This window comes from Callospermophilus lateralis, chromosome 3 (assembly GCF_048772815.1).
Source record: "Callospermophilus lateralis isolate mCalLat2 chromosome 3, mCalLat2.hap1, whole genome shotgun sequence".
NCBI classification, from domain to species: Eukaryota; Metazoa; Chordata; class Mammalia; order Rodentia; family Sciuridae; genus Callospermophilus; species Callospermophilus lateralis.
Window position 1 is genome coordinate 74,793,184 of NC_135307.1, and position 14,725 is coordinate 74,807,908.

Sequence of the window (14,725 nt, forward strand, 5' to 3'; positions counted from 1 at the left end):
GTGACTAGGAGCTAGCTGTATACTGGACAGAGCAAGTTAAGAATTTTCAACATTTTTCTCTTTGCTCATTGATACATGGAAAAAGAACTATGTGAATTTCTTTCTCAATTTCCTAGCAGCTTTTGCATTGAACCAGAAAAATATTTTCTTTTTTGTAATCTACCATAGTTACGATACCTATACTAGATATGATTATGTTGCTCATTTTATTATGTTTTCTAATATATGCATGAAAATAAGTAGTGATCCTAGATAATCATATTAATCATAAGAGATCACTGTTTGATATATGCTTTTTTCCAGAGATGGAAAATAATGTCTTGTAAGATGAGGATTGAACAGCTAAAACAAACCATATGTAAAGGAAATGAAGAAATGAAGAAAAGTAAGTAATTTCCCCCCTTCTCTCCAGTCCTAGTAAAGGGCTTATGTGGAATTTCATGGGATTAATAAATTTATCAGGTATGCTCAGCCTGTACTTGCATTCCCTTCTTCTTATAAGACATTCATATAAGGAATTATATAAACATACCATTTAGAGCCCTTCAGGAACCTGCTATTCTTCCTAGTTAAAGTTAAGGAAGTGCTCACCTGGGCATGATGGTATATGCCATAATCCCAGCAACTCCATAGGCCAGCGCAGGAGGATTGCAAGTTCAAAACTGACCTCAGCAAATTAGCAAGGCCCTGTCTCAAAACAGAAAGGGCTGAGGATGTGGCTCAGTGGTTAAGTGCTCTGAATTTCAATTCTTATTACCAAAAAATAAATTAAATAAATTAATTAAAATAAAATAAAAAATAATCTGTGTATAGTGAGTGGCATGTCTATAATCCCAGTGACTAGGGAGGCAGAGATGGGAGGATTGCAAGTTTGAGGCCAGCCTCAGAAAATTAGGCCCTAGGCAACTTAATGAGACCCTGTCTCAAAGTAAAAAAGGGCCAGGGATGTAGTTGTTAAAAGCACCTCTGGGGCTGAGGTTGTGGCTCAATGATAAGAGTTCTTGCCTAGCACATGTGAGGCACTTGGTTCGATCCTCAGCACCACATAAAAATAAATAAAGATATTGTGTTTTTTTTTTTTAAAAAAAGCACCTCTGAATTCAATTCCCAGTATAATAATAATATGATGATGATGATGACGACGACGACGACAATGACAACAATGAAGAAGAAGAAGAACAACAACAACTAGGGAGCTTAGTAGTAGCTTAGTGATACAGGCTCCTGGGTTCAATACCTAGTACTACAAAAAGGAAAGGAGAACAAAAAGGAAGGGCCAAGCATGTAGTTCAGTGGTAGAGCACATGCTTTGCTCTTGGTTTGACCCCCAGCATCACAAAATGAAAAAGCAAATGGGAGCAAATACTTTTAATTCCTTAGTTAATAGGAAACTCGGTCTAACTTAGTATTCACTTATAATAATCATTAGCTCATGCCAGAAGCACAGTATACTGACTTTTTCCTCTTAGTGAATCTCCTACATATTTTAATCTGTACAGATTTTACATTACGTTTGAATACTTCATTCTTAAGTGGTTGTCAAAATTTGAGTACTTTTAGCAATCCTACATCCTTAGAAACATGTATTTTTGAAGATGGATGTTTTAAAGTTTAGAATGAGTCACCTTCTACCTCGTGATCCCTTTGTCTTTGATGCTTTCAGAAGCATCAAAGTATTTTATAGTGGCACGTAATGGAGTAAAAGCTTCCTTTGAAAACGTTCTAATAAAGAACTTGTGTGGAGTTGCAAGCTAGAGAAGCAGGACAGCTTGGAGTGAGTGGTGTTCAGAGCTACAGCCAGCCAGTGATCCACTCCATTTGGCTTGCATTCCTCCAAGTTTTGGGTTCCACAGCAGCATAGGCACTCATTACTTAACATTAGTTTGCCTTTTTACCCTATCCTCCCATGGTGTTCAGACTAGGGTTTGCCACCAGCCATCTGTTTGTGAAGTTATTTGTGAAGTGTAGAATGTACTGAGCATGCACATTTCTCTGATAAGCAAGTTGTGAGCTTTGGTCAGCTCTTTTTAGCAGGTTCCTAAACCCCAAAACAAAAACACCCGCCACAGAAAATAAAAAACATGGTTCTAAAGTAGTGCAGTCTGTGACAATGGTTTCTGTTTCTAGCAAATCATCAGTCACCTGGTGACTATGTTAAACTATAGATAGAAAATCCTGGGATCCCCCTAGACTTAGAAAAATGATCACACATTTGAACGTTGTGGCAATATTGTGTTACCCTGTTGAAGAAAAATGATTCTAATTGATTATTCTGAATTTATGTTCTTCCATTGCTCGCCATGGGTATTAGGGATGGAACCCAGGGCCACCAGCAAGGCCTGTTCTCTGGCCATGATTGGAAACAGTTTTCAGGCCATCCCAGGTCCATGGGCCTTATTTTGAGTAGTATGGCTGCCTGCCAGGGTAGGGAACTGTTGCTCTGTAAATGAGGTCTTATTCTCACCTTCTAGGCCATACTCTCACAATTTTGTGAAAAATTTTGAAGGAGTAGATTCCAGAAGTGATCTTGGTTTCAGCTCATGAATTAAGACCATGCCACCCAATAGTCTGTTTGTTTTTAACCTGTGATGTTGGACTATCACAGGTATGAAAGAAAGGGCACAGATGATAAACTACAAAGCCTGATGACTCACTTCACAATTTTTCAGTTTTAGAGTTTCACAATATAGTTAAATACAGATATCTGGCATAGATAAGGAAGTTAAATTATATAACCGTTGCAGGGTTGAGTTTATCTGTGCTGCAATCAGTTACTTATTTATTTAAAGATGCAAGATTAGACGATAGAATGTTTTCACATTTTGCTGGGCTTAGTGGCATATGCCTGTAATCCAATGACTCAGGAGGCTAAGACAAGAAGATAGCAGGTTCAAGGCCAGCTTGGACAAGTTAGACTTATGTTATAAGTCCCAGTCTCAAAATAAAAAAAAGGGGTAGGGATATAGCTCATTGGTAAAACACTCCTGTGTTTAATCTCTAAAACCTAAAAGGAAAAAAAAAGTTTTGCCATTTTGAGGGAGATGAAAAGGACAGCTCTATGTTCTGGATCTGCACTGGTTGCAGATGTAGTGACCATGGTGATTTCTTGCCACCTGTGAAGGTTTATAATATTAGATTTGAAACTGTCCCCAAAAGTCTTGACTTAGCACCATGGCTGAACATACTCCTTTGAACACCTGTAAAAGCTCAGTAGAGATCATGAAAAGGGATAAACTTGCTGCATGAGACTGAATCTTTAAGACGTTCTCATTGAGTAGAAATGGTAAAGAGATGCATCTAAGGAAGAGTAAAACCATTAGAAGGAAATCTCATACCTGCAACTGAATAGGTAGGCTGAGAGATCCTCAGAAAGATACTTAATGCACACACAGATACTGCAGCACACAGGAACTATTTGCAGAGGTAATTGTGTGGTGTTTATACATTTTAGATTCTGAAGGCCTTCTGAAAACCAAGGAAAAGAACCAGAAGCTGTATAGTCGAGCACAACGGCACCAAGAGAAAAAGGAGAAGATTCAGAGGCACAATCGCAAACTTGGTGACCTGGTAGAAAAAAAAACCAATGACTTAAGAAGTCATTATGAGCGTCTGGCAAGTCTTCGGCGATCCCATATATTAGAGCTCACCTCTGTCATTTTTCCAATTGATGAAGTAAAGACTGGTGTGAGGTACAATAAGCAAGGCTTTTGATTCTAGGAATAGGTGCTCCAAATATTGTTTTTCAAGCGTATATTAAGGTCATTCTAGGGTCATTGGTTTTCCTGATAATGAATTTTAAATCTTTATCTGCTTCAGCAAACAGTACACTGTGCGAAGTTGGGGAGACAGCCAGGGTGAGGGGCATGGTCCACATATGTGCTCTCATAGAGGTTATATGTGACTCACCCTCCTGGTTAAGACCTACCTGCCGGGTCATGTCAGTTGCATTCCCAGCCAGACCATTAGTTGTTTGCTCTGGGGCATGTTCTTGAACATCATCCAAGTCTGATTTCCCTACGTATTTAAGTAGGGATGGAAAAATCCCTACTTTTCAGAGAAATCATGACCTGATATGTAGGAAAACACCTAGTGCTGGTTCTCTTAGAGGTGGATACACATGTTGACTTCACCTTTTCCTGGTAACTGGCTTTTATTATATTAGCTCTTGTCAGTTGAATGCTGTGATTTTAGTCTCAGGCACGAATGCATGGGGATCCTCAGAAATTAGGGATGGACAAAGACAGTGGTCCCCCACTTGGTTCTTCATCCGAATCACCCATGGGCTTTTGAAAACTAAGGTTCCAGAGGGCACTCCACCAGCCTCCCAATCCATCTCAGATTACGTCTGTAGATGCTGCTGATGATCAGCAGCTTTGGAAACAACCACTGAAGGCTCTTGTGTGCTCTGGCTGACCACCAGGCTATTTCCAGTTGAGGATATTCTGTCTGTTTTGGCTCCTCGGTCTCCAGCATCGAGGAATCAGGCAGTGAAAGCAACCTTTCTTGCCTGTACTGCAGCCTGGCCTTTGGTCTGTTGCCATAATTGGCTTCCAAAAAACCCAGAGGTCTGATATTTGCTTCCAGGTAATTTGTTATTAGTAAGAGTTAACAAATAGAAAAATAAAAGCACAGATTTTAAATAGAGCAGAATAGGAAGTTCAGAAGCAAACTCTACCAGCGCAACTTAGATCAGTGGGGAGAAGTTGGATTGTCCAAAAATTGATACAAGGACAGCTGGCCAAGCCTTTGAGAGGTAGAAGCTGGCTAACTAGAACTTTATGCCAAATGAAATTCTGATGGGTCAACAATATTAATGTTAAAACATGTCACAATAGAAAAAAAGACAAAGGCCCTGTTCCAGATTTTAGGAGACCAACAACTGAATGCAGTGTGTGATCCTGTATTGGATCCTGGGCCCACAAAATGCTATCTAAAGGCTAATCAGAGCTACAGAGTTGAGTAGTCTGTTAGATGAGTTCATAGTATAGTAGCAGTGTTAATTACCTAGTTTTGATTATTGTATTTTCCTGGGTTGATAATTTGGGGAAGTTGAGTGAAGTGTATACAGAAAAACTTTAAAATTCTTGCAACTTTCCCATAAGATAGAAATTTTCTCAAGAAGAAAACATGTCATATGTCACATAATGATTCTTCAGTCAACAGATTACATATCCAGCAGTGGTCCCATAAGATTATGTCACCTATTGATGTTGTGCTGTCTTAATTTGTGAAGTACATTCTTTGATGTTTGCATAGTGATGAAATTGCCTAGTGATAGATTTCTCAAAACATATCCCCTTTGCTGAGTGACACATGACTGTGTTGTGTACTAGAAGAGAAAACATGGTGAAGAATTTTCTCTTCTTCTGTGCCTGTGCTGGTTTATAATCATTTTTAAACTGTGTATTTTGTAGGTATAATATTTTTACTGTTTATTATATTTAATGTACCTATAATATTTAAGCTGGTTATTTTGAAGTTATCCATCCATAAATAAGATTTTCGTTCATTTGTATTTCTCTATACTTCTTTGAATGGAGTAGAAAGAGTTAGAAGTGTAGTTTAGAACTGGCCACAGTATCCCAGCCCCTAGTCTCATCTGTGATAGCAGCAGGAGTTAACCTGGTGGTGGTATGTTACACAGAAGGAAAAGAGATTGAGAACCACTGGCTATAAGGACAGAATGTTAGCTCTGGAGGCCCTTCTCAGGCTGCTAATTGCTTTTCCTACACTATGTTTTAGCACTTTCTTTTTGCATCTTACACACCAACCAGTCCAAACAGCTCTGTTCCCGAAGCACACTGTTTCTTTGCCCTCTTGGCATTTGTACCTGCTGTCCTTCTCATGGTTGATTTCTGTTCCACGCTTTAGGCTGGCAGTCTTAAAAGGTGGTACATGGACCTCTGCAGATCTAAGACACTGAAGGGAGTCTGTGCTATGTCAAAACTGCCTTTATAGTAATACTAATAAGTTTTCCTTTTTCACTGTGTTGGCATTTGCACTGGTAGCTCAAAAGCCATGATGGGTGTGAAAACCTCTGGCAGGAACACTAAACTGTAGTAATAGTCATTATAGTGTACTGTATACTTGCAGTTATTAAAAACAGGTAGTTTTACCTAATGTTTTCAGTGCAACAGTGAAAAATTATTAATGTTATCATATCTTGACCTTTTAGTGCACATATTTTTAATGTCCAGTAGGATGAAATGGGAAGTGTGCATAAAGCACTCTAGCTGCATACTGCGGAACTAAGGGTTGGCTCAGGGGAAAGCACTTGAGTGAGTTGCTTCTTTCTTGGGATACTATTTTTACTTGAAAGAACAACAGAAAGTCTTGAATATTAAAAGAGATTTTTCAAAAGTGTGAGATAGGACTGGGGATATAGCCTCATTGGTAGAGTGTTTGCCTTGCATGCACAAGGCCATGGATTCAATCCCCAGCACCACAAAGAAAAAGAAAAAAGAAAGAAACAATATAACTTTACTAATTTTTTATTTTGAAAAAGATTTTTTTTTACATAAAACTGCTAACTTCTAATGGTTTTTTTCCCCAGCTATAATTCATTTAGGTGCAAGCAAACATTAATCCAGCAAGTATTTATAGAGCATTTAGTATTTCCCAGTGTGTGTCAGCTTTGTTGTCACTGGGTTTACTACTTTTTAATGAACTAACTTAAAACTTTACTCATTTTTAATGTCAAATACAATTAAGTATCTGTATTCCAACCCAGATAAGCAAAATTTATTTGAGATCCTAAAAGTTTGTAAGCATGGGAAGGGGTGTTGGAGCCACATACTTTGAGAACTGAATGTTGGACCCTAGCTCACAGTGCCATCTTTCTCACATTGTGTGACCTTCTATGTCACTTTGATCATCTTCTCTGATGGTAAATACTTGTCTGTATTTCAGTTGAAGTCCTGTGCTTACAGGCAACTCTTCAGTATTCTGCTGTGTGTGGCAAGTGTATTGCCGGCCCTCAGAAACCCTATCTCTTGAAATCCATGTGTCTCCTGATTTTCAGAGATCCTGCAGATGTGTCTTCCGAGAGCGACAGTGCCATGACCTCCAGCACTGTCAGCAAGCTTGCCGAAGCCCGGAGGACAACTTACCTCTCTGGAAGATGGGTCTGTGATGATCACAATGGCGACACCAGCATTAGCATTACAGGGCCGTGGATCAGCCTTCCTAACAATGGGGACTACTCTGCCTACTATAATTGGGTGGAAGAGAAGAAAACAACACAGGGGCCCGGTGAGAAACGAAATGTCTTTGAAAATTTGTGTGTATCTTAATTGGTGTAAAATTTACATAATTTTAAAGTGAACAATTCAGTGGCATTTAGTACACACACCATTGTGGCACTAGCATCTCTGTTTAGATCTTAAAACATTTCCGTTACCCCAAACTCACTCCATGGCATGAAGGTATCACTCCCCCTCCTCCTCCCCCCAGCTCTAGGCCTCCACTAATTTACTTTCTACCTATAGACAGCCTGTGCAGGACAGCTCATAAACAGAATCATAGAATGTGTCCACTGCTTTCTCTTAGCTTTCTGTCTTAAGGTTCACATTAAGGTATATATCAGTACTCCACTGCTTTTTTATGGCAAAATAATCCATTGTATGGCTAAACCACATTTTGTTTATTTAGTTTGAAAGCGTGTCTGTTTTTAAATATTTCACTTTTGGGGGTTAATGTTGCTTGATTTATATAAAAGACCTTATTTTTTTTTTTTTTTAAAGAGAGAGTGAGACAGGGAGAGAGAGAGAGAATTTTAATATTTATTTTTTAGTTATCGGCGGACACAACATCTTTGTTTGTATGTGGTGCTGAGGATCGAACCCGGGCCGCACACATGCCAGGCAAGCGCGCTACCGCTTGAGCCACATCCCCAGCCCTAAAAGACCTTATTTTTAAGAAGTGTTTTTAGCCTATTAAGTTTCATTTTTAGTTTATCACTTTGTACCATGTTTGTTTTAGTAGTCCTAAATGGAAATTGAAATATTCCTAATAGTTTGAAAAATCCTGCACCTTATATCTGATGGAGAATTGTTCATTTATTCATTCAGCTCACATTTAGTGAGGAAGGGCTATGTCATGCACGGTGCCAATTACTAGTGATAAAAGGTGACTAAGACAGGTGTGGCCCTTTGCCCTTCTCTGGGGAGATAGGAAATGGTTTTTTCACCAGCTATAATTCATTTAGGTACTCAAGCATACATGAATGGTCAGTGGCACTGTACACTGAGAGGGTGCCATCAGGAGCCAACAGCATGGGGGTACATATAAAGGAAAGGCCTCTCTGGGGTGACATTTAAGTTGGGATTGTTTGGGTGATAACAAAATTATCATGTCCAAGCAAATTAGACTTTAATTTTATTTATGTCTGGCCTGTTATACTCATTTGCTTATGTTGCATTTCATTCAACAAACAAACAATAAAAATGAACCATTTATGTCTGGCCATGGAGTAGAAAGTAAAAAGTTAACAGTGAGGCGATGGTAAAATTATAGATCATAAAATCTCGACCATTGAATATTTTTATTGAGGTTAAAGTTGTTGTATAAATAAGTCTTGCTTTTGTCCTTTAGACATGGAGCATAATAACCCTGCACACACCATTAGTGCTGCCTTGTGTTACGCCACACAGTTGGTCAACATTTTGTCTCATATACTTGATGTCAATCTTCCTAAGAAGCTGTGCAACAGGCAAGTAATTGAAGGTGGTGATCTTATCCTTACTGTGGCTCTCTAGAGTTTCTGATTAATTTAAAAATCTCTATACAAATTTGTTTGACAACTGCACATGAAGTCTGAGAAGACCACAGAGAATTGTTCCACTTGAAAAAATAACAAAAGGAAAAAATCAGGATATTCACAAGATATGCTGAGATCCTCATATATATGTATTTATAAGAGATGGATAAATTGTAAAAGTTGGGAGTTTTTGATTTTGTATTTCTTTTTAAGAAAAGAAAAAATTTAAAATTTCAAGTATTTTAAGATACGGTTTACCCAGTTCCCTTTAACATCTTCCTCCCATCCTCCAGGTAATGCCCTCATATTTCATTTCAAGCAGATGTAAACTTCTTATTACTATCTCTCCATAAACACAAAGGTAGCATGCCAAAGTGTTTTGCATTTATATGTTTTTATTTATGTAACACATAATTATTGAACACCTATTGTGTGCAGACACTGGGCAATGGAGTACCTTGAAGACAAAAACAGTCCCTACCCTCTTGGAGCTTACATTTTAATGAATGGCATCAATAATAAACAGTATGTGAGGTGGTGATACATGCTGTGGAGAACAGTGAAACAGGATGAGAGAGGGGATGTGGCCGCAGGGAAGGGCTTTCTGCATTTGAGTGGGCAGGGATGTTGGCACATGTGAGTGTAAGGGAGGAAAGGAACATGCCATGGGGACCCCTAAGGAAAAATGCTGAGGTAGAGATGCAGGTGCAGAGCCCTGGGAGGCACGAGTGTTAAGAGCAATGGAAGCAGAGGGCAGCGGGGAGCTATTGTAAGCTTTGGGCTGTCGTTCTGCATAAGTTGGCAGTTGCCAAGTTTTCCCTTCTCTGCATATACAAAGGTCCTACCAGTCCCCTATTAAATAATGCTTCAAGGAATAATTTCGTACATTGGCCATTTCCTGAGTGTGCAAGTATTTGCATAGAATGAATTCCTGAAATAGAATTACTTGATCAAAGGGTCCACACATTTGTAATTTTGTGTGGATGTAGAGAAATTGCTACCTACGAGGACAGGACTTTATTCTTAGAAAGTTTCTGTTAATGGCAATTTACTAAAGAGGCAAAGGACACAGTATGTGTTATATTGAACTCTTCAAAATGAACACTTGAACATAGAATTTCCTCAGAAAAATAATTTACAAATTGTGTTTTTAACAGTGAGTTTTGTGGAGAAAATCTCAGCAAACAGAAATTTACTCGAGCAGTGAAGAAACTCAATACAAATATCCTTTACCTTTGTTTTTCTCAGGTACGAAAAATATGCTATAAATTAAATTTTTAAAAATTTGTTGTATAGTTGAAAATATTAACCAACTATTTGCTTTTTCTAGCATGTAAATTTAGATCAGTTACAACCACTGCATACCCTCAGGAATTTAATGTACCTGGTCAGTTCAAACTCGGAACACCTGGGCAGGTAAGAAGAGTGCGTGTTGCTTTTCTTCAGGTATGTTTTTGTGACTACATTGAAGTAGAGGTATCATGTGAACTGGCAGAGTACTCCCTGTTCTCCAGTCCCCAGTCTTCCAAAAAAGACAAAAAGTGTATAGTTCTTCACTGAATGAAACAATAGCTATCATCTTTGAACTTTTATGGTCCTCTTGCACTCATTATTCAGAGAAAATTAGCATCAAACATATGTATCAACTAAAATGCAGTAGAATAACCCAAATATTCCTGGGATAGGCCCACCTTGTGCTTTCCAAGGACGAAGTCTCTCAGCCTGGAAAAGCTTGAATTAGATGATGCTCATCTTTGCTACCCCTGCTCTGGGTTCATATCCTTTTTTCATTGCTCTAGCAGTATACATTTCTGCTGAGATGGGCTATGGCTAATGCATTCACACTTTTGAAAGATAGCTCAAAGAAAAATAGGATTTGTGGTAGATGATTTTGCACAATTGCAGGCTAATATAAGTGCTGTGAGTGTTCAATATAGGCTAGACTAAGCTATGATGTTTAGTAGATTAGGTATATTAAATGCATTTTTAATTCAGTATTTTTAGCTTATTGATTTATTGGGGTATGACTCCATTGTAAGTTGAGCATGTGTTTATTTTTTACTTATTTTTTTTTTTTTTTTTAGAAAGAGAGAGAGGGAGAGAGAGAGAATTTTTTTAATATTTATTTTTTAGATTTCGGTAGACACAACACCTTTGTTTGTATGTGGTGCTGAGGATTGAACCCAGGCCGCACGCATGCCAGACGAGCCGCGCTACTGCTTGAGCCACATCCCCAGCCCTTGAGCTTGTGTTTAAAGAAAATGAATAACTTTTTACTCAGTGTGTTTCCTGACTGCCCGCTAGGCAGTATGAGGAGTGGGACTGAACAAAAGAAGGGCTGAGGCAGTGATATCCCTTATGATTTTTTTCTGGGATAGAAAGGCTCAGAATTGCAGAAATGCCACTTCTTCCCAAAAGGAAAACTGATCAGCATTTCAACAGATATTTCATGGAGTTTGACAAGCTCATTCTAAAGTTCAGCTGGAATCATACTCTGCAAGGAAATTTGGGGGAAAAAATTCAAAGGGATGGGCTTGGCCCCTTTGAAAACATAATATAAAGCTAATCAAAACAAGGTGGTGTTAGCATGCAAAAGGGTATAGCAGTTAGAATGAAGAGTCTCCAAACAGATCTTTATATATGTGTAATATATATAAAATAGGGGTGGCAATTGAATCAGATATAGTATTGGGTCAGTTGGTATTCAGCTGGGGAAAAAGTTGGATTCATACCACATTCCATATACAGAAATAAATTCCAAATGATATAAAAGATGTTATTTAAAAAAAAAAAAAAAACTAGAAAGGACAATGTTCCATAATCATAGGGTGGGGAGAGAATTCCCAAGCAAGCCACAAAACCCAAAATGTAAAGGAAAGGAGTTTGACTAAATGTTCACTAAAAAGTAAAGGTTTAGTAAAAGAGATATCATTAACAAAGTTAAAAGACCAGTGTCTTTTACACTTGCAACCTGTGTAATAGGCAGCAGATTAAATCTAGATTACAGACCAATAAAAGAAAGATAAACAACTGAATAGGAAAAATAGACAAAGAATTCAAAGGGTTACACAAGAGAGATGTAACAAAAAAAGTTTTCAGACTTAATCAAGAATAAAGAAATGCTAGTGATGCGCGGTGGCGCATGCCTGTAAACTCTGGCTGAGCAAGGAGAATCACAAGTTGGAAGCCAGCCTGGGCAATTTACAAGACCCTATCTCAAAATTTTAAAAAGGGCTGGGGCTGTAACTCAGTGTATAGAACAACTCTTAAGTTCAATAACCAGTACTGCAAAAAATAAAAAATAAATGCAAATTCAAAATACGTTTCCATATTTCAACCATCATTTGAGAAGATGGAAAGAACTAATGATATTCAACATGGGAATTGTTAGGAAGCAGGCAGGCATACTCCCACCCATGGTTACTTTGGAGGGTCCAAAGTTTCCTAAAGGCTTACCTTTCAGTCACCTCTTCCATTTAGAGGGCTATGCCCTGCAAAAGGACACACATCTGGCTGACGGTCGCATCTGAGTTCACAGTCTGAACCCATGGTCAGGATAGAGCTCCTGAAGTTCCCAGTTGGAATGAAGACCTACAGGAATGTGGACAGAGCCTGGTTGGGACTTCCTGTTTCCATGCACTTGGCAGAACCAAGGATCCTCTTCTGAATCAAGAATTAAACTTGTCTTAGAATGAATTCAAACTTGCAAAATTTGCAAAAACAAAAATAGTAAAGACTCATATGCTGTTTACCCGGATTCACCTATGGTTAAACAGAGTCCCCCACCCCTTTTTAATAGAACTTTCATTTGGGGGTTTCTGATGTTTTCTCAAAATCAGATAGATGTTGGGCTGCCGTTTTGCCTGAGTGGGTGTCTCCTTCAGGACATCGCATCAGGAGGCAGCATCCACCTGCTCCTGGCTGGGGATACTCACTCGATGCCCAGTCAAGATGCTTTCCAGTTCCCCACTGTGTACTTCTATGTTTTTCCTTCCTTGCAGCTAATAAGCATTCTGTGGGGGAAACACTTCTTGCCAGAATTTCCCCCTGGACTTAAGTGTCAGTTAATGGATATTTCCTGATCTCATCTTTATGGTGGTGGTGCTTACATTAACACATCATTTTCAAATAAGATGTTTTGCATAGGAGACTTTTAGAAAGCCAAAAAGGTCAGTTTGTTACCTTACTTGATAGAAAAACTCCCTATAGCAGCATCATAATAAAATGAGTAGTCTGGCTTCAGGGTCTTGAATAAAATCATAGTAATTATTTGGATAAACTACAAATTAAACAATTCTATACTTTATTTCCTAAGACATTAAGGGAAGAAGAATGTATTCTTTCACTGCTTGGTTCTCCTCCAGCTCAGGGGATGTCAGGCCACAGAAATAATGGAGAGAAGCAGGCAAGGGCTCTGTCCTCCTCCTGCGGCTTCTCAGGAACATAGGTTCCTGAGAACCAAAATTATTCCACACTGGCTGCTTTAGGGATCTTCCATTTGTTTATCATTTTAAGTACTTCTTGGAGCACTTGCTCCATGCCAAGAAGACTCTGCCCTGGGGGATTCCAGGCAGAGAACTGGAGTCTAGTTAGGCTCCCCCAGGAAAGACTATGCCTGGAAGAAGGGCCCTTTCCTCCTGTGTCACTTTTGCCTGGCTCCTGGGACCTGTGAAAGGGTATCTAGGGACAATGGCAATCCCAGGCTGAGAGGACTTCAGGAGTAGATAAGGTAGCATCAAAGAAGAACAGAGAACAGGCTGAGCCTCCAAAGTTAGAAGGAAGAGGATATGGGAGAGTGTTAATTTTGGCTCCTGCCCAGGGATGCTGTGGGCCCTTAGATTGCAAGGTCTAGTGTCTAGGGGGGTAGAGGAGCCCAAGAAGGTGTTCAAAATGTGAACATTTTTAGTAGGCAGATGCCATGAGGAGGAGGTAGCTCTCCAGAATGAGGCAGATAGGAGGTCATTGGGTAAGGCCCTGAGCTAGAGTGGACCTTCGAGAATGTAGAGGAAGGGAGAAGTCCTAACTGGCCTGTTTTGAGATTGGTTGACTGGCTCAGATACCTAAGAAGATGAGTCTGAGTCATTAGTTACCCTCTGACTGAGAGATTGGGCAAGCAATGGCATATTTGGGAGTAGAGCTTAGGAGAATAGCTTACCAAAGAAAAAGGGAAGGGAGAAGAGTTTTGAGTATAAGGAGAACCTTAAGGAAACAGATCTGCAGAGCTAAAGTACCAGCTTCGTGCTCATTTAGTGAGGGAAAGATGTTTTTTGAATACCAGGGATTGAACTCTGGCATTTAACCACATCCCCACCATGGCTTTTTTCATTCATTCATTCATTCATTTATTTTTTTATTTTGGCGGCGGCGGGTGGGTGATTGAACTCAGGGACACTTGTCCACTGAGCCATATCCTCAGCCCTATTTTGTATTTTATTCAGAGACAGCATCTCACTGAGTTGCTGAGTTTGGCCCCAAACTTGTGATCCTCCTTCCCCAGCCTCCCAAGTTGCTGGGTTTATAGGTATGCACCACCATACCCAGCCAGGGAAAGTTTTAAGAAACCTCCCTCTGGTCACCCCCTCCAGCCCTTGCAAAATGACTTCCAGGCAGGTGAAAACCTAGACAGCTTGCTTTGAAGAGCTCTTTATAGGTTGCTCACAGGAGACCAAGAAGAAAAACACTCAGGTATATCTATTTAATGAATAGTTGTCCTAAAAACATTACCTGAAATATCAATATTAGCTGTTGCTGCTCTATTCCAGCTGGGAAGCAAAGTTGTCTTAGAAGAATAAGAGGTGTGGACCCTGGAGAAAGTAAGCCAGAAGGTGTAGCTTTAGTGCAATACACAGGAGACAGACCTCTAGCCCTTTTATCATTCCAGACTGGAAAGAATTTTGGACCACAAACAAAATATGGCTGGATATTTCTATTGGTTGTTTTTGTTAATCTATTATTTTCCCCCTAAGT

The 14,725-nt window shown here is 39.3% G+C and overlaps 1 protein-coding gene across 1 annotated transcript in view; it reads left to right on the plus strand.

The window, feature by feature from the left end:
• Positions 1-14,725, plus strand: part of Atg14 (autophagy related 14) — a 39,427-nt gene that overhangs the window by 20,826 nt on the left and 3,876 nt on the right. The window contains exons 4-9 of the mRNA XM_076850468.2: positions 304-385; positions 3,452-3,689; positions 7,022-7,251; positions 8,593-8,710; positions 9,916-10,006; positions 10,089-10,174. Of these exons, the coding sequence (XP_076706583.1) occupies positions 304-385; positions 3,452-3,689; positions 7,022-7,251; positions 8,593-8,710; positions 9,916-10,006; positions 10,089-10,174 (845 nt within the window). The remainder of the gene's footprint in view (positions 1-303; positions 386-3,451; positions 3,690-7,021; positions 7,252-8,592; positions 8,711-9,915; positions 10,007-10,088; positions 10,175-14,725) is intronic.